At 47.9% G+C, this 19294-nt stretch overlaps 1 protein-coding gene across 2 annotated transcripts in view; it reads right to left on the bottom strand.

Annotated features, from left to right (window-relative positions):
- Positions 1 to 19294, bottom strand: part of SLC2A9 (solute carrier family 2 member 9) — a 206111-nt gene that overhangs the window by 9976 nt on the left and 176841 nt on the right. For both annotated transcript variants that reach the window (XM_072806326.1, XM_072806315.1), the window contains one exon: positions 3896 to 4023. In XM_072806326.1, the coding sequence (XP_072662427.1) occupies positions 3896 to 4023 (128 nt within the window). The remainder of the gene's footprint in view (positions 1 to 3895; positions 4024 to 19294) is intronic.

Here is a 19294-nt window from a genome sequence, read left to right as displayed (position 1 = left end):
CCCTTGTGTGGCTGCAGACATTGCCAGGCAAGGTCAAGGCCAAGGTCAGGTGGTCTCTCTGGTGTGGGAGCCACAGATCTGTCCAGCTCTAGCCTCAAAATGCCAAAGGCAGTGACCAGATCTGAGCCCAATAGCTCAGGGGTCAGAGACCTGCCTCCCAGGTCCTCCCCCATCACTTTTCTTTCTTTGCTGCTCCCTATACTTCTCCTTGCCTTGTCCCAAACCCCAAACCTAAGCCTCTAAGGATGGGTGCCCACAGCTCTCCTGTGACTCCTGTGCCCTTGACACATCTGAGAGGACACAGCTGGCCTGAGTGTTCAAAGACAGACATGCAGCCTTGTGTCGTGTGTGCATGGGGGCCTCAGCTTTGTGAGCAGGGGGCATGCCTCTTGGCCCTGAGCCCTTGAGCTGGGCACTGATCTGATTCCCCTGCTCCAGGCCAGGCTCCATGAGGCCCTCGGGCTAACTCTGTGAATCCTGGCACATGAGATCATGCCTATGGTGTGAATGGGTGCATTTTTAATAACAGTGATGGTGTCAGCATGCTCAGGGGTTCCCCTGGGGCTCTTGCAGGAGGGACATTCTAACCATTGGGAGTCCCTCAGACACTCCAGCACATCATGACAGGGTGTTCCAGGAAGAGCTATGGCCCCGGAGACCTCCTAGACTCTTGGACACTCAGCTGGAAGTGAGCCACTTGGAATGAACATGATCCCCTAAACATCTGGTCGAGACTCAGAAACTGGTTTATTGTGCAAAAAGTTTGACACACACAATAGCCCTGTGGGCCAAGAAAAGGCACATGGGGGTGACATCCATGGGGGTGACCATGATCTTCCTCTCACTGGTCCAGAGCCTTGGGCAAGTGTCCTGAGCCTGCTGAGCCTGACTTCCCTCCTCAAAGATTGGGCTATGGCCGTCATTAAGGAAGGACACAAGATTTCTGGCTCTTCCCTTCTGGACATGAGGCAGTTTGCATTTCCCCTGGGCTAAGGTGTGGCTTTCAGTCACGGGAATTTGGACAGTGGTAACCTGTGTCGCTGCCAGGTCATGGCCTTAATGGATGGGTATGAGGCTTGCCACATGCCTTTGACCTGCAGGGCCTGAGTCGGGAAGCCGGACACAGAAGCTCCAGCAACCCCCGCAATGAACACCTGGCATGAGTAAGACATAATCCTGGGTGATTTAAAGCCACTGAGACGTGGGGGCTGTTTCTTCCTGCAGCAAACCCAACCCATCCTGACTGACGCGTGGCGGTAATACGACCTTCTGTGTGATGGTGTGACTGCACGTGGACCTGCTCTGGCGTGGTCGCTGTCTTCTCCTTCGCCCCTTCCCTGACGAGGAATCCAGCTGTGCAGGCGGGGGTAGCACAGCTTCCCAGGACTCAGCACAAGCCTGTCCCCCGCTCACCCCGCACACTGAGTCCAGGCAGCATCTCAAGGCAGAGGCAGCATGACTTCTATGTCTGGGAGAAGCCGCGGATGGGCTGTGATTTGCCAAATCAACAACATGAAATAAAGGTCAGATGAGTCCAATCCGCTGGAGACTTCTCTGAGATGCGTGCCTGTGTGTGAGAGAGCACGCCTGTGTGCCTATGTGTGTGCATGTGTGTGTTTAAACATCAATTAACTCCTCAAGCCCAGTTAAAATGGACCTGTAGGATGAAATCACCTGCTGTATGACCTTGTCTTACAGGTGAGGATGAGAGACTGGGTTCAAATCCCACTCTGTCATTTCCCACGGGGGTGACCTTGGGGACTGGCTGCCTCTCTCCGAGCTCCAGTCTGTTGGTCAGTACAAGGGAGACATGAAGGCATAACCTCCCAGCATTGACAGGGGTTGAGAGGATCCTGGCACACAGCAAGCGCTCAGCAAATGCCAGTGTCACGTCTGTGCCGTCCACTCCTAAACTGCGGCAGGAAAGGGAGATGGCGTGTTTTGTGTGAGGGTACAGTGACATAGAAAGCTTAGTGCTGGGCCAGGTGAGGGCTCTAGAGTTTCTCCACTTAAATTATAGGGGTGGTAGGGGGATGTGCATTGACAAAGGAGTGGTTTCAAGTTCGCTTTCCCCATAATAATGAATATTTTACTGACTCCTGGCTCTGCTGGCTTTGAACCAAAGACGAAGAAACTGTTTAAGGGTTGAAGTCAATTGAAAAGACTACTTGTTATGTTCTGGCCCTGCTGCTGAAGGTGTCCAAGGATGGGAGGAAATGGGTGTCGGGCCCAAGGAGCCCCCAAGGCACCTACGCTCAGAGGCAGAGTGCTTGTAGCTAAGATGGTCAGAGATGCTGTAAAAGTCACACGGAGAGTCGGCCTCTAACTTGGAGACTGATGAATGACAGAGAATGTCCACCAGGAAGAGGCTGTGGGCAGAGGGGCCGGGTTGGATGGTGACCGCAGGACCTCAGGCTGACAGTGTCTGCTCCCTGAGCCTCAGCCTCTCTATAGCAAAGTGAGAAGGACAGGACACCCCAGCTCAGGGCTGCGTGGATATCTGAGCACAGAAAAAGCCATGCCACGTGCAGGGGACGTGGCACAGAGTAACCACTCTGTAAAGCAGGAGTAACCACCACGTGGGCCTGTGGGCGGGGCTTCTGACCTTGGACTCAGCCACGCTTGTGGCAGAGTCTCTGCGACATGCTGGGCTTGAAGCTAGTCAATTAACAGGCAGACTATTAGCTGAGGGGAAGGCGAGAGAGTTGAAATAGGCCCTGAGAAGGGATGGTGGGTTCTCACCTCTCACATCTGATGGGTTCTCACCTCCACTGACATCACCTCTATCATGGGCAGTGGGAGCTCTGGGAGCATTAGAGCAGAGAAGCTTGACCCTCTTTGGAATGCAGCTGGGGGCCCACTTTTAAATCCTTGTTGGGATGCCTGGGTGGCTCAGCGGTTGAGCGTCTGCCTTTGGCTCAGGGCATGATCCCGGGATCTGGGATTGAATCCCACGATCCGGAATCGAATCCCACATCGGGGTCCCCACAGGGAGCCTGCTTCTCTCTCTGTCTGTGTCTCTGCCTCTCTCATGAATAAAAAAAACAAAAAACAAACAAAAAAACAAAACACTTTAATAAATAAATCCATCCTTGTGTTTTGTGTTCCTGCTCCCAGAGAACTCTGATCTTATTCCCTGCCTTCCTCATCCTCCTTGCTCACTCTGTTCCAGCCACACTGGCCTCTTTGCTGTTTCTTATACAGGCCAGGCATGGCCCTGCCTCAGGACCCTTGTACTTGCTGTTTCTCTGCCTGGACTTTTCCATTCCTGGGCTGCTTCACTTCACTCAGGTCTCTGCCTCCCTTTTTAGCTCAGAACCATAGAACACGGGTTTTTGTTCCCACTGTATCCCCACTGCCTGAAACAGTGCCCAGCACAGAGCAGGGACTCAATAAAAACATGCTGAATAAATGAGTGAGTGAATGAATAGATTCTTCACCTACACAAAAGGAACTTGTATCCATTTCCCAAGTTTACATTTTCCTGTCCACCCCGTCACCCTTGGGACAGCGACCCCATGAGCTTGGTTATGAGGATGACAACAAGGATGTCATATGCATGGCATGTTGCGGTGTGCACTGTAACTATAACATGGACTTTGCCTAACACCCTGATAAGCACATTGTGAAAGTGCAGGTCTGAGATTCTAACCCAGGTTTCCTTGCAGACCCTTGGCAATGAGGCAGTCCTTTGCATTTAGTGGCAGCTCCTGGCAGGTGCAGGCAGGAGAAAGAGGATTCAGGGTTGGAGCCATGGCCCATTTCTGCCTTCCTGCGGCCAACAGTGTGAGTTTCCAGTTGAGAGACTCAACTCTGCTCTGCGGATCACCCCTCACGCAGAGGGCTGCTGAATCAGAGGGCATCCCGTGGGCAAGAGACCACGGGTCAGTCATACCTGAATGAATGGGAAGAGGAGCCCGACAGCAAAGTTGGAGAGCCAGTTGACGGTGCCCGCAATGATGAAGGCAGCTGGCCTCTGGGATTGTTGGAAGAACTCGCCGGTCAGGATGAATGGGATGCCCCCTGCAATGTCAGGGCAAGGGCACAGAGTGAATCACACTGAGAAGTTCATGCCGCCAGCATCCACCTCCGACGGCAGGGTAGCACCCTCTGCATAAGAGCCGGCTCTGCCTGGGTGAGTGACAGTCTCAAGAATGGATGCTGGAGTTAGCCTATGACTCCTAAAAGTATACAAACCATCTCCCTGATCTGGCCCATCCAAATGAGAGGTGAGTCATCCTCTTGGCTCTCCAAATGCTTTCTGAATCAAGCTGAAATCTGCTACAAAATGAGTATAATATGTACAAACTTGATTTACAAGGCAACTGACATTTACTGATTCAGTGTGTCAGGTACTGGCAGCTGTACCTGGATGAGAAAACTGAAGCCCAGAGAGGTCACTGGACTTCCCCAAGATTACCCAACCCCTGGGTAGCAGAGCCAGAACTCAGGCTTGGGAGTACAATCTCCAAATCCCAGCCCTTTTCCTCATTAATCCTTGCGTGAAAGAATGGAAGTCTCTGCCCAACTGACTATCATTCTGTCCTCCTTATCTTCCCGTGACTGGGTATGTGGTGGCCCAACTCATCACCGGAGCAGTGGTTACTCAGTAGAAATGTGATTGCATTAAAGGAGGAGAATTCTTTATTTTGAGGGCTGTCCTGTGCAATTGCAGGATGTTTGTCACCTCTCACCTCCCAGATGCCAGAGCTCCCCTAGTCACTGTGGCAACCTGAACTACTTGCACACATTTCTAAATGTCTGCAGGGTACCACACCTAATTGACAGTCTCCTCTTCTAGTACTCAGTGAGACCTGGGATTGGGCCCTGTGCCCATACCCCAGACCCGGGGCTCTGCATGACCACTGGGGGCCTGTTTGTACCCTCCCCCAATGGGGTTCTCACTCTGCCAATCAGATCTATACATTGGCATTCCACAGACAAGGGGAGTGACAGGGGAATGCTTGAGGTACCTTTACCAAACTCTAAGGAGACACTGAAAGGTCCGACCATGATTATTGACTGCATTGGGGTGGTCCCACAGTGGTGGACAACAGGGACAATGTCCTGCCCTCATGGAATTCCCTCATCTGTTTGTGGTGGGGAGAAAGATGACTTGTTTATCAAAAAAGAAGTGAATGAATAAGTAATTTCAACATGTGATAAGCATAGAAGGAATGCAGTGAGCAATGCGGGAAGCCTGCTTTTGTAATGGCCAAGGAGGTCTCTCTGGGAGGTGATGGCAGAGATGTGACCTGAAGGAAGAGACACAGCTCACTAAGGTTTGGGGAAGACTGCTGGGTGGAGGGATGGCAGGGCAGAGGTCCTGGAAGGTGAAAGGGATTGGGTCAAGGTCTAGAGCAGAGACCATTCTGTCTGGACAGCTGAGCAAGGGGAGAGAGGAACAGTGTGAAGCAGAAAAAGCGAGAAGGACCAATTAAGCAGCCTCTTATAGATCAAGGAGAGATCTACTATTGAAGAAAACCAATGGAAGAAAACCAATGTGGGGTTTCAAGTAGGGGCTGATGTGATCTGCTTGCATTTCGTAGACATTACCGCTGTTTGGAGAGGGGACTGGCAGGATGGAGGAGTGGCTGCAGGGAAGCTGCCAGGCAATGCAGGAGGGAGGCCATGGTTGTGTAGAGGGGTTGTGTGGTGGCAGCAGGGATGGAAGAAAGGGGAAGAATTCAGAGACGTCACCCCACAGAGGCAAAACTTTCACTGTGAGCATTGGACACGACCGTAACACTCATCATCAAGTTCAACCACGCAGCCCAAGGTCACAGAGCTGGGATAACTCCAGCCTGTCTCTCCAGAGCTTTCCCTATTATCACTCCTTTAATCTGCCAGCAAGCCTTGGACTAAAACACATCAAAATGACTCGGAAGGGACTGTCCCTCCAATCCCCACCAGACCATGAGCCCTCCAGGGCAGGCAGCCTCCCCACTGGTCTCTTTGGCAGAGAGTAGATACTTGATCGATATTTACTTACTTGAATTAGACACTCAAAATTTGATTTTGAAAAGATTGGATATCCTGTTAACTGAAAGTAGGCTTTCCATATCTTGAAGGTATCTATCAAACTGTGCAGGAACAATGGTTACACATTGAAATGTGCTAAAACCAGCCTTTAGGTCTGTAGAGAGCAGATGTTGTTGAAAGTGTTTGTGTCACACACTTAGTTGTTGACTGCATTGGGGTGGTCCCACAGTGGTGGACAGCTAACACTGCTGTGAGCCTTGCAGCATATCCTTGGGGGTTAGTTCACAGCTATGTGGAGCCTGAACAGGGTTGAAGGCTGGTGTTTCACCTTCCCTGATTTCCCTAGGTGTGTTTTGGAAGCATCTGTGGATAACTCTGTTAATATTTCTGACGCTGGCACGTCAGCTCACAATGACGCAGAGAATGTTGACACACCTGCCTCCCCACATGTATCTTTGTTTCTTCAGGGCTTTATTTCATTTAATTACCACAATTATGTGATAGCTATGACTACTATTTTTCCCATTTAATGTATAAAACTGAGGCCTAAGAAACTAATTTCCTCAAATCCTACCACCAGTGAGATTCCAGCTCCTCCAGGGTGAGTGACTGCCACTGTGAGTCTTAACGAATCCATTGTGATGCAAGTAAGACCAAGATGCTTATAATTTTTTAAATATGGGAAGGGAACTTAGAAGTCTTCATGGTTTTATTTGAATGCCCTCCCAAATCCTGGAATTAGTTTGTTTCTCTTTGTCTGCCAGCACTGATAGTTTAGTTTCCTAAGAGCCTCTCACTGTTTCTTTAATCCACGGTAAAATGAGAAAGAATGGGGTCGATATAAAAACAGAAGGGATGGGATCCCTGGGTGGCTCAGCTGTTGAGCGCCTGCCTTTGGCCCAGGGTGTGATCCTGGAGTCCCAGGATCGAGTCCCACATCGAGTCCCACATCGGGCTCCCTGCATGGAGCCTGCTTCTCCCTCTGCCTGTGTCTCTGCCTCTCTCTGCCTCTCATGAAAACCAAAACCAAAACCAAAACAAAACAAAAAACAGAAGGAATTTCTGGTAGGCCCTTTATTTTTGTGTTGTTTTTCAAGATGAGAATAGTGTTACTATATTTTTCTGATTGTCATGAGTAATATTTACCCATTTCTAACAATTAAAGAAAGCATACACTATAGAAAAGTATGAAAGGAAACAGAATTCATCCCTGAACCTTCTATCCAGAGATGATCTCCACTTGTTTTGGTACTTGGCATTGATATTGACTGTTGCTATTAAGAAGCCTAGAGCTAGTCTAATATTTCTCCTTTAGATGATTGGCTTTTTCCACCTAAGGCCCCGAAGAAATCTTTCCTTATGCTTGAAACTATTAACTTAACCATTCACTATGATGTGTCTAGTGCTGGTCTCCCTGTAATAGTCTTTCTTAGAACATAGCATGTCCCTCTCAAGCATAGATCCGTTCTCCATTTACTTCCCACCTTAGACTTAGAACTCTTCTGTTCTACTTGTTGGGCTCTACCCCAGAGACAGTTATTATCTTTATGTCGGATCGATTTTGTCCCTCTTCCATATCTTTCATCTCCTGAATGACTTTATTCTCTTGTTTTCACACAGATTTTGCATGCTCTGGGCAATCTCTCCCTTCTTTATCTTTGACATCCCTTGTCTCTTTTTCCTTCTACTTGTTCTATGTTGGCACATTCTTTAAGCCATTGCTCTTTGTCTGTCTTTACATAGAGTGAGTAACTCCATCCAGATTTCCACCTTCTCTGATATGGTGATTCATCACTGACACTTTCTCTTATCTTCTTCCAGGGTGTCTTTCAAATCACAGTTTGAGGCATGAACATGTCTTTCAGTACTTTTCCGTGAATGGAGGGCATGCTGGAGGTAGAGAGTAGAGAAAATGGGGTGGGGGCTGCTGGCAGGCTTTTCTGGAGCATCTGGGTTCTATTCTAGCCTCTGAGATTTTAAATGACGTGTACCAGAGCCCATTCCCAGAGGTTAGGAGTACACTCAGCTTCTGTGGGCTTCAACAGGTCTCCTCAAATTAGAAAAAAGTCTTGGAAAGTGAGAAACCTTTTGAGAAGCTCTGGGGGAAGGTATCTTTTCTCAGGATTGCTGACTCACCTCCTCACTCTATATTCCCCACAAATCAGGGGTGTTAGTAAGGGCTCTTAGGGGTTTTTGAATCCCCTTCCCTGGTCAATGCTGTTTCTGAAGGGTTGAGACAGAATGTACTATGCTAGAATATTCTTTATTGGTTGCTGCTGGCCATTTTTTTTCCTGTGTAAAGTTTGTTTGGTTGTTGCTTTTTAAAAAAAAAAAACTTTAAAAAAGAGATTTTATTTGAGAGAGAGAGAAAGCAAGAGAGGAAGCATGAGTAAGGAAAGAGGCATAGGCAGAGGGAGAAGCAGATTCCCCGCTGAGCAGGGTGCTGATGGATGTGGGGCTTGATTTCAGGACCCTGAGATCATGACCTGAGCTGAAGGCAGACACTTAATCAACTGAGCCACCCAGGTTAGGTATATGTGGGAGGAAGATTCTGTAATAAGGTCATGTTACGTGACCATATTTACCTAAAATCTCTTGATAACTTGTTTTCTCAAGGTAAGGTATCAGTATTTCTTGTGGTAGGCATGCAGTTGCTGCTCATTTTATAATAATGTGTTTCAAAATTAAAGAGCAATTGAAAAAAAATCCCTTCTAGTAAAGGATTTTGACAAATTCTTCCAAATTCTCTGGTTTCAGATCTTCTTGTTTACAAAAAGATTTTGCACAGATCTTTCTTCATGACCAAACTCTGAGTTATAAACTATCACTACAGATTAGGAAACTGAGACTCTAGAAGAGGAAGGGCTGAAGTTACTGGTCCCACTTGTAAGTGGAAGACACAGAGGCTACTTTTAGGCAACAGGCTTGAGCAATGGAAACCTGACCAAGGCACATGGGCCCATAGTAACCCCTGGATTGAATGCAAACAGGTGCCCTAAGTGACCTGCCTTGAAACAGCCATAGGCCCCAGTTCACCAACGGGCTACTTACACCTGGGCGCAGGTGTCAAAACCAGAAAATTCCATACATTCCCAAACCTCCTCATTACCCTCAATACTATAGCCCCCACCACCCCTCATGGCAGACAGTCTCTCCTCTGCTCTCTTGCCCGCTGCTCCCTTGCAGTGCATTCAATAAACTTTCTCTTTTGTTCTGTCTTGGGTGAATCCATTTGCCATCTGCATGACCAGCCTCCACTTGACCAGGTCGCCCCACAAAAGAGGACGCAAATTTGGATCTTCAGACTCAAAATTCTGCCTTCTTTCAATTAAAAAAAATTTTTTAAAGATTTATTTTATTTTTAAAAAGATTTTAAATTTAATTTATTTGAGAGAGAAAGAGAGAGAGAGAGAGCACATGCACTAGTGGGGTAGGGAGGGGCAGAGAGATAAGCAGACTCCTGGCTGAATGTAAAGCCTGACTCAGGGCTTGATCCCAGGACCCAGAGATCATGACCTGAGCTGAAGTCAGATGCTTAACTGACTGAGCCACCCAGGTGCCTCTTTATTTATTTGAGAGAGAGAGAGAGAGAGAGAGAAAGAGAGAGAGTATGAGCAGGGGGAGGGACAGAAGGAGAGGGAGAGACACAGACTCCCCACTGAACATGGAGCCCAACATGGGGCTCGATCCCACAACCCTGAGCCAAAATCAAGAGTCAGACACTCAACCAACTAAGCCACCCAGGCATCCCAAAATCCTGCCTTCTTTTGACCGTACCTCTCAGTTTAAAAGGATAAAAAGATGACAGTGGATTCATGCTACTGCTTCCACCCTGTACCTGGCATAACTTGCATGGGGTTCTCGTCACATCGAGGACTCATACCACTGCCTAGTAGTGTGGCATGGCTTAGACTTTGCAAGTAAGCCCCAAGCGGTTATGTCTCTAGGCCAACATACCTTGTTATCTTATTTGGCCATTACTTGTTATTTTATTTGGCTAGCTTATTCTGGCTTCCCCCAGAAGCAGACTCCAACGTGTAGTTTGTGTGTGAGTGGATCCTAGGAAATGCTGGTAAGGGTGTGGGTAACTGAAGGATGTGCGGAGAGGGTGGGTGAGCCACCAGATGGGGGCTCTCGGGAAACTGTGGAAAACCCAGCTCAGAATGAAGGCAGCAATAGCCCCTACCTCTTTGGCATTGTTTTAAGGACCAAATGGAACCTGCTTGGCAATGTGCACCTGCAGTACTCCAGCAGGCATCTCTGTCATTTCTGCTTCTGGCAGCTTTCCTGCACATGGCCTGCAGTCTCCGCCACCTCCTGCCCCTGCCCCCCGTCCTCTGTTTTCTAGCTCTTGCCGGGTATCTGGGTAAAATATAAAATTGTATTTCATTTTTGTGTACAAGAAATAAAGGTCAGCTGTCCAAACTTTTCTATAATTCATATCATTACCTTCTTTTAATGGAACCATTACCACCAATTTTAAAAGTCCTTTAATAAAGGCTCTTAAATCCCCTTTATCATCCCCACAGGTGTGCCCATATGCTACTCAATCCTTTAAACACATTTTCCCTGCAAGCACCAGTTTTAAAAATACCTTTAAATTTTTTCAATTTAATATAATAATTTTGAAAATTCTTCATGGATATTTTGCTGTGTTTATCTCACTAGACTTAGTCTTTTTTTGTCTGTTCATGCATCCATTTTCCTCCAACATTTGCACTAGAAGCCCCGTGCTGGGCATTGTCAGAATCTACTAGTCTGCATGGTGAGTTCATGTAACTATCTTAGGAGACAGGTATCCTAATATCCATTTGGCAGTTGAGGGAATTGAAGCACAGAGAAGCCAGATGACTTACAGACGGCCCCACAACCTGTCACCAGGAGCTTCTGGTTCAGAGAAAAGCCCCTCTCCCCTGCCCATCCTCTAGGAGACACTGGAGAAAGGGCAAAAGCACTGTTTCCCAAGCAGGTTTGTTTTAGGACAACAACCAGGAGTATATCAACAGAACACACACCTGCAGCTTGCAGGGAGCTGGCACCAGAATGCACTCGGTGTGGGAAGGGGAGCAGTGCTCCCCTGTGGGGCGGTGGCTATCTGCTCCAGAAGCTATTCACCTTGGAGGATGCCTGTTCAGCCAAATGGGGAAAAGGCAGGTCTGACCCCTCAGAGGGGGTGTCCACCTCTTTGGGTGTGTGCTTCCCAGGTAGGGAAGGATGGGAGATGTGGCAGGTGCTCCCCAGAACCTCTGGCAGAGGCTTGTCCTGTCCTGACTCCGAGTGGGCACTTGTGGCTCCATGGCCAATAGGTGGGAGGCTTTGGTCCTTCTGCGAGTCTCAGTTTCCCCACCTGTAATCTGGGCACTTGATGAGCTACCTGGCATCTCAGTGAAGCCAGCTGTAGCACTTACCTGGCATATGGTAAATTTTTACCATAATGAGGCGGCCACATTGGTGGCCAGGAGCACTGGCTTTGGAGTCAGATAAACTCTTCACATACAGCCTGCGGGACCATGAACAAGTCATATTCATGACTCAATTTTCTCATCTATAAAATGAGGACAGCGCCTACCTTGTAGCATTGTTTTGGGGATCAAATGAGTGTTTAAGCACTGTGCTGAACACATTGTAAAGGCTCAATCCTATCAACTGTTAAAGCTCTCCTTCTTTCCATCATGCCATTACTGAAGTGCCTGTTGAGTATTGACTATGTGCCAGCCACTGCACTGGAACATTAGTGGTGAGCAAGGAGCAGGCTCTGCTTCGGTCCTCCGGGGCTTTTAGCATCTGGGAATCCACGGAGTCAAAACAGTCAGACCTACCATAAGATTAACTTTCTCCTGGACCACATCTCTCCTGGGCAATTACAGCAATAAAGAAAGAGTTAATGTATCAAGTACCTCCTATGTGCCACATTCTTGAAAAGATTGCCCTTTGTGGGGTTTTAAATTATTTTAGAAAGGGAGGGATAAACTCCACAGGGAGCTGGCATCAGACATTGCTGATCTCAGGTAAAGAAGAGCTACAAGTCATCAGAAGCCATTGGTCTGAACTGAGGGAGCAAAGGCAGTTTGCTTCTTTTGCATTTTGAGATGCTGCAAAACCAGGCTTCAAGTGTCCAGCCCCATCCCCACCTTCCACATGGGGAGGCTGAGGCCAGAGAGGAGAAGTGAGACTCCCTGTTTGAGAATTCCCAACTGCCCTGTCTGCTGTGTGCACTGTCCTTTCTGGGAGTTTCTAGCTCCCATCCTGCTCAGATGGTGCCCACTGCTGGAAATGCACCCAGCGTCGGAGGGACTTCAGGGCACACAGGATATGGGCAATTTACTCAGCATGGGACTGGCCGTCAGTATGTGACTTGTATGCGGTGGCACCTTTCTTCCCTTCCTCTCAGCTTAACTACAGTCCAGGCAGGTAACCAGCAAAGGTCCTGACCCAAGCTTGGGGTCTTGCCCACATGGAGCATGTCTTGTAAAGAAATGAAAGGGAGGCTCCTCCAGGAGGGGGAATGAGACTCAAGTGTGTGCCTAAATGGAGGTCCCTTTACCACCCCCCCTCCATACCTCCCATGGTCACTATCATTATCTTTTTTATTTCTTTATTCCTTTGCTTGTTTATCCTGCTTTTCTGGGGACAGGTAACATGTTTCTTTTGCTCACTGTCACCTTCTCCATAGCAAATTGTGTTCCTTAAAGGACGTTTGTTGAATAGTGAATGGATGAATAAATAAGAAATAACGATTAATAAATGGGTCTTTTAAGGGAGTGGAGAATCATTACGTGGTCAAGGAATTATCAGGGGAAGGACACATGGGAGTGGGTTTAGAGGGTGTCTGTTTGGGGGCAGCATAGGCATGTCTGTACAGGACTATACAGAGCTGGCTGGATCCCAGGCTGGATCAGTGCTGTCCTGCTGGGGTGGGGGGTCAGGAGTTTGTAGGCATGAAGTTTTAGCAGGAGGGAGACTGTGCTCTGGAGAGTGGTCCCTTATAGAGTAGAGCCAGGGTCACAGAGGGAGAGTACAGGCAGACGGGGACACTGTTGGGAGATGGCAGCTAAGAATGTAAATAAAAACCTGGGAAAATGTGGAAAATGTTTGCAAAAAAACAATTAGTGCCTCTCAGTCTCATTAACAGCTGCCCTCTGTGGTTCTATCTTGCATTTGCCTGGGATCAATTTGACTTTGTTAAATTCCTCCCCAAATTCCTCTCCACTGAAACACAAAATGAGTCCCCTCTTGACTTCCAATTAGCATGGTTTGACAGTGGAATGGTTATTCTAGTGGAATTTCTTTAATCTGGACTTCTACGTCAAATTCTTAGGTTTGAACATCTCCACTCTGGAGTTTCTGGAAGAGAGGATGTTTTTGAAGAGCCTTAGGAGCAAATGGGCCACATAAAGCCAAACTGACTCTGCCAATTCTAATTAAAAATGAGGAACTAATCATCCTAATGAGTGAGGACAGCTAATTAGCAGGTCAGAAAGCACAATTAAAATCTATTGGGACAAACCCACAGTGACGTGGTCTATTGGGTGGGCTAACCACACTGATGATCTGTTACTAAGTGGGATCAGGAGCTTATATTCCAATGAACACAGAGGTCAGAGGGCTTGGTGGTAAGTTCTCTGTGGGCATACTTTAAGCTTTAACATTCTTCCTTGTTTGGGGTGTTGAAACAGACAAGTGTGGGTCTGTGGCTAAGGACGGGTCTTTGGTATGGGTGCTGCAGTAATAAGGCAGCCTGGAATAAGGTCCAGGACCCTGGGGACACCCATAACTGGAGGCAAGCACACTCTCAGCCTGGGTCTTGGTTTTCCCAGCTGCAGAATGGTTTGGTTTATCTATTCAGTGAACACAAATTACTGAGCCCCTGAAGTGAGCTGGTGCTGTGCTGGGCACTGGGTCTACAGCTTTGAAGGAGCCACAGTCCCTGGGTTATATGGTATCTCAAATCCTGTGGATGCATGGTGTTCTCTGGCTCAAGACCCTAGAATGGCCAAGCAGAGGCGGGTGGTGGTCCACCTCTATCCCATGGGCTTTCTGTATCTCATTGCTGGCCCCATATGCCCTGCCTGCCTGCACCACCAGCAGGGGGGCTCTGTCTGCCTTTCCAGGAGCCAAGCCAAAGGGCTGGAGAGTTGACACCTCTTCCTTCCCAGGACTGACTATAGGGACTTGGGATGAGAGTGACTGTGATACATGTACTTCCTACAGTTGTTCAGAGTTCTCTGGCTGGATTCTGCTCTGCTCGCCCACGGAAGCAACTTGATCCGAAGAGCCTCTTCCTTCACCTGTCTTTCCTTCCCCACCTTACATGTCTGCTCCCCTTCTGATACCTCCTGGGATCATCACCCAAATAAGCTGCTTTCCTTGAGTCCTTGTGTAAGGGTCCCTTTCTAGAGAAACCCATCCTAGTTTTTCAAAGTCCTGCCCTGCCCGAGACTGAGACCCACACCAGCCTTTCCCTTTTCTGAACTCCTACTGATTGATAATCAAAACTCCTGGGACATCTAGGCTGACCACCTTGTCCCAACTCTAAAAACAGAACATCCAGTCTCAGGCACTCTCAGGGTTGACTGGTCACCCCAATGGTATCTCAGCTTGAGTACTTCCCAGTTGCTTGAAAGGGTTGATTGTGTAGACAGGGGAAAGAGGAGATGTCAAGTTGTACATATTTCTGAGAGACCAAGTTGACCTATGTAGGAAACAACTGGGCAGGAGAAGAGGAGATGGGGAAGCACAGGGCTTGGAATGTGAGGGGGGCTCGGGGGCTTGCAGTGAGCAGGAGGTGGCCTTTGTGGGCAGCTCAATACATTAGCAGCGCTGAGATCAAGAGAGAAGGAGAAGGACATTTCTATCAACTTCTGTTCTGTGCTGCAAATGGTCTTCATGACTATCTGTGGTAGAATGAAACTGCTTCTTGTTCGCAGCTCTCAGTCTGATGCCTCCACAAATGTGACTATGGGTGGGCCTATTGTGGGCTGGGGGGTGGGGCTGGCTGGGCATTTGCAGGCTTCTCAGCAGTTTTCTTTTGCATTCTCCTTGTTTGCCCTTCCAGGAGTTCCCTGGGATGTGCTGTCAGGCCCACTTTATTGATGAGTGGGGACAACACATGATTTGGTTTTCAAACCCAGACCTCTTCAGGGCCAGTGGGGGCCATTGATGATGGTGCTTTGGCTATCAGGTAGAGTCTGAGCACACTCCTGATGAGAGAATCGAGGCCCAAGGTAAAAACTCTTAGCTAAGGTCCCACAGCTGGTGAGGCAGTGGCAGAGATGGGATTCGAACCCAGGTCTACTGGACTCTCCATTGAAATCCTCTCAGTCCAGGTGAACTTAAATAAAATAATAGCCTCCTGTGCCAGGCACTGACAGTGTAGCTGTGTATGCAGTCATCATGACTAATTCCCATGTGCCTGAAACTCTTTCCAGGTAGCTAATGTTATTTCCAAGTAACAGACCAGGAAACCGACACAGAAAGGTGAGGCGACTTGCCCAAGGTGATTCCCCTAATATGCAACAGAGATAGGGTTTGACACCTGGTCTTCCCACCACGTCAGTGCTGAGGCTAAGTAAGGGAGTGCAGAGAAGGAAGCCCACATTCAGATGTTTAAAACGGGACCTGGAGAAGCTGGAACAAGTGCCATGTGGCCAAGTTGAAGCACTCTGTGCATGTGCAACCTCATCAGGCTCTGTGCCTTTTCCTGACTTTTCTTGGGAGTTTCTCTGAGCAGAGGGATGAGCTTATTTTTCTTTTCCAGGTGTCTTCCTCAAATCTGCACTGCCCCCAGCTCCTGTTGCTGTGGCAGACATTAACGCTGAGCTAAAAGCTCCCCCTGGAACCAGAGGCCCCAGCCATGGTCCCCCCTGCTCGGCTGTGACTCACAGGCCTCTGCATGGGCTCCGCTCAGCCTGGCTCTTGTGGGTGGGGAGCAGAAATCTTCCTTCGAGCTGACCCGCAGCTGCCTGGCCAGCCCACTTCCACAGCCTGGGTTCCTCCTGCCACGTGAAGTTCCAGCCTTTTTGGGAAAGGGCCAAAGCAGCTGAGACAGCAACAGAGGAGGAGAACCCACAGCTCTCGATGAGCCTGGCCCATACCTGGTGGTCTCCTCTGTGGAGAACCCCTTCCTCCCCCTGTCTCCCTGGAAACCTCCTTCCCACCTTTTCAGACTCACTGCATGTCACTACTGAGTCTGATCATCTCTGAAGCCCTAGCTCAAAGCTCATGTCTCCCTTCTGGGAGCCTTTCTGAGGTTGGCGGGTGCACCATGGGAGCTTCAGGCATCCCCGAGGCCTCCAAGATTAAAAGTGAGACCTGAAACCATAACATTCCTAGAGTAGAACACAGGCAATAATTTCTCTGACATTGGCTATAGAAACATTTTTCTAGATATGCTTCCTCTGGCAAAGGAAACAAAGGAAAAATTAAACTATGGGGACTACACCAAAAACCCCTGCTTCTGCAGAGTGAGGGACCATCAATAAAACATAAAGATGGGATCCCTGGATGGCGCAGTGGTTTGGCGCCTGCCTTTGGCCCAGGGCGCGATCCTGGAGACCCGGGATCGAATCCCACGTCGGGCTCCCGGTGCATGGAGACTGCTTCTCCCTCTGCCTATGTCTCTGCCTCTCTCTCTCTCTCTGTGACTATCATAAATAAATTAAAAAATTAAAAAAAAACAAAAAAAACCATAAAGACAATGTATTGAATGGGAGAAGATATTTGCAAATGATATATCTCATAAGAGGTGAACATCCAAAATACACAAACACTAAAAAACCAAGTAATCTAATTTAAAAATGGACAGAGGACCTGAATGACATTTTTCCAAAGAAGACACATACATGACTGACAGACACATGAAAAGATGATCAACATCACTCATCATCAGGGAAATGTAAATCAAAACCACAAAGAAGTTGCACTTGTCAGGATGGCTAGTATCAAAAAGACAAGAACTAACAAGCATTGGCCAGGATGCGGAGGAAAAGGGACCTTTGTGCACTGTTGTTGGGAATGTAAATTGGTGCAGCCACTGTGGAAAACAGGATGGAGGGTCCTCAAAAAATTAAAAATAGAACTACCATATGATCTAGTACTTGCTCTACTAGGCATTTTAGCCAAAGAAACCAAAATGTTAATCAAAGGGGTATATGCACCCCTGTGCTTATTGCAGCATTATTTGCAATAACCAAGATATGGCAGCAGCCCAAGTGTCCATCGATAGATGAATAGATACAGGAGAGGTGGTGTGTGTGCGTATATATATATACAATGGAATATTACTCAGCCATAAAACGAATGAAATCTTGCCACTCACAATGACATGGATGGACTTAGAGGGTATAATGCTATGCAAAATAAGCCAGAGAAAGACAAATATCATATGATTTCACTCATATGTGGAATTTAAGAACCAAAACAAATGAACAAACAGAATAGAAAGAGACATGTCTAACAACAACAACAACAACAACAACAACAACAACAACAAAAAACAGACTCTAAAATACAGAGAACAAAGTGGGTGGGTGGGGGATGGCTGAAGTAGGTTATGGGGATGAAGAGTACAGTGATCTTGATGAGCACTGAGTAATGTATAGAACTGTTGAATCATAATATTGTCCAACCGAAACTAATATGACTGTATGTTAATTATAATTGAATGGAAAAATAAAAAAGAAAAGAAAGTCCCAACTCTTTAGGAGAGTTATGAGATCCTCCATCACTGGTCCCTGCTATCTCTCTAACTTTATCTCCTTCCCCTGCTGACAACATTCTGGCTTCCCTTGGTCTTTTCAAGTAAGTTCCTGCCTCAGGACCTTTGCACAGCCTTCCCATGATCCTCAGAGGGCTGCTTCCTTCATAGCATCCAATTCTTGCCTCCAGTGCTGGCTTCTCATCGAGGACCTTCCTACTCACCCTCACTGAAGCTGCCATGCCTTCCATGACTCTAGTGCCTCACTTTATCCCTTCTTAGCATTTGTCACTCATGTTAAGGTATTATTTAGTTTATCAGTCAGGCTTCTATAAATTTGCATCTGTTGGGGGGCCCCTTCCCCCACTCCTGTGAGATGTAAGGTCTGGGAACAAAGACCACATTGCTGTGCCCAGATCAACGTACGGAGTGCTCAGTAAATACTTCTAAACCAAGAATGCACTTACCTATATAGCTGACCTCTCCAACTCCTCTCTTTTTAGACATGACGGTCAAGTTCACTACATTTACACTTCCCAGGTTGATCTGTAATGATCAGTCTGAGTGTCTGTCTTCTCAATTAGATGATCAACTCCAGATGAAAAGAAAATGTCTCTGACTCTAGTTCTGCATCCTTAGTACAGAGCGCAGGACCTGGCACCTGGCATGTGTTCAGACTCTTTTGTTGAATGAATTAATTTGGGACATAACAGAATAAGTAAGAGAGCAAAAATATACTGTAAACAGCCAACGCAGGCAAAATCCATCACTAAAGCAGGCGTTGTTTTTCTCATAAGGCGAGCCCCTGTGGGCCCCTTTCAGACATAATTCTAGCAGGCCTGATTTTATATTTTCACCCATATTTTATTTAAATAAAGAAGTTGGGTGCACAGATGGAGAAGCTCAGGGGCAAGGCAGGGAACTGGCATGGGCCAGCTCCCCCTGACTGGGTCTGATAAATGAGACTCGGCGGCGGGTAAGACCTCCCATTAGAGGCTGCCACTGTCTCAGGAAAACACTTTGGGTTTGATGTGCTCTCAGAACCAGCTCTCTCGCCGGAGGCTTGTTTGATGTAGTGAAGACTTTCATGTCTTCCAAGCGTGGCTTCCGGAACTGCAGAGTGTGGGGGGGCGGGGGGGGGTTGTCGGGGGAACCTGCTGTGTCAGTGTGAAGCCTGGAGCATGTCGACTGCATCAAGCTGCCCATGGGAGGCATAAAAGAGAGGAAAGGCCATTTCATCTTCTCAGTTTTTATTTCCCCTCATGCAAACTTAGAACGTGAAGGAGGCTATAACAGAATTATTCCCTCCAAAGAAGTCTGTGTCCCAACCCCCAGAACCTGTACATGTGTCACCTTACAGGGCAAAGGGGCTCTGCAGACAGGATTAAGTGAAGGAGATTAGGATGGCAAAGATCCTGGATCATCCAGGCGGTTCAGTCTCATCACAAGGGTCCTTGAGAGAGGCAGGCAGGAGGATCAAGGTCTGAAGAAGAGATGTCACTACAGAAACAGAAGTTTGAAGATGGAGGGGGGCAGCAGCCACGGAAAGCAGCGTAGGAGGCTTGAGAAACCAGAGAAGCCGGGGGATGAATTCTCCCTGGAACCTCAGGGAGGCAC

The sequence above is a fragment of the Canis lupus genome, chromosome 2 (genome assembly GCF_048164855.1).
Source record: "Canis lupus baileyi chromosome 2, mCanLup2.hap1, whole genome shotgun sequence".
Taxonomy (NCBI): domain Eukaryota; kingdom Metazoa; phylum Chordata; class Mammalia; order Carnivora; family Canidae; genus Canis; species Canis lupus.
This window is presented reverse-complemented; position numbering and strand designations above follow the sequence as displayed.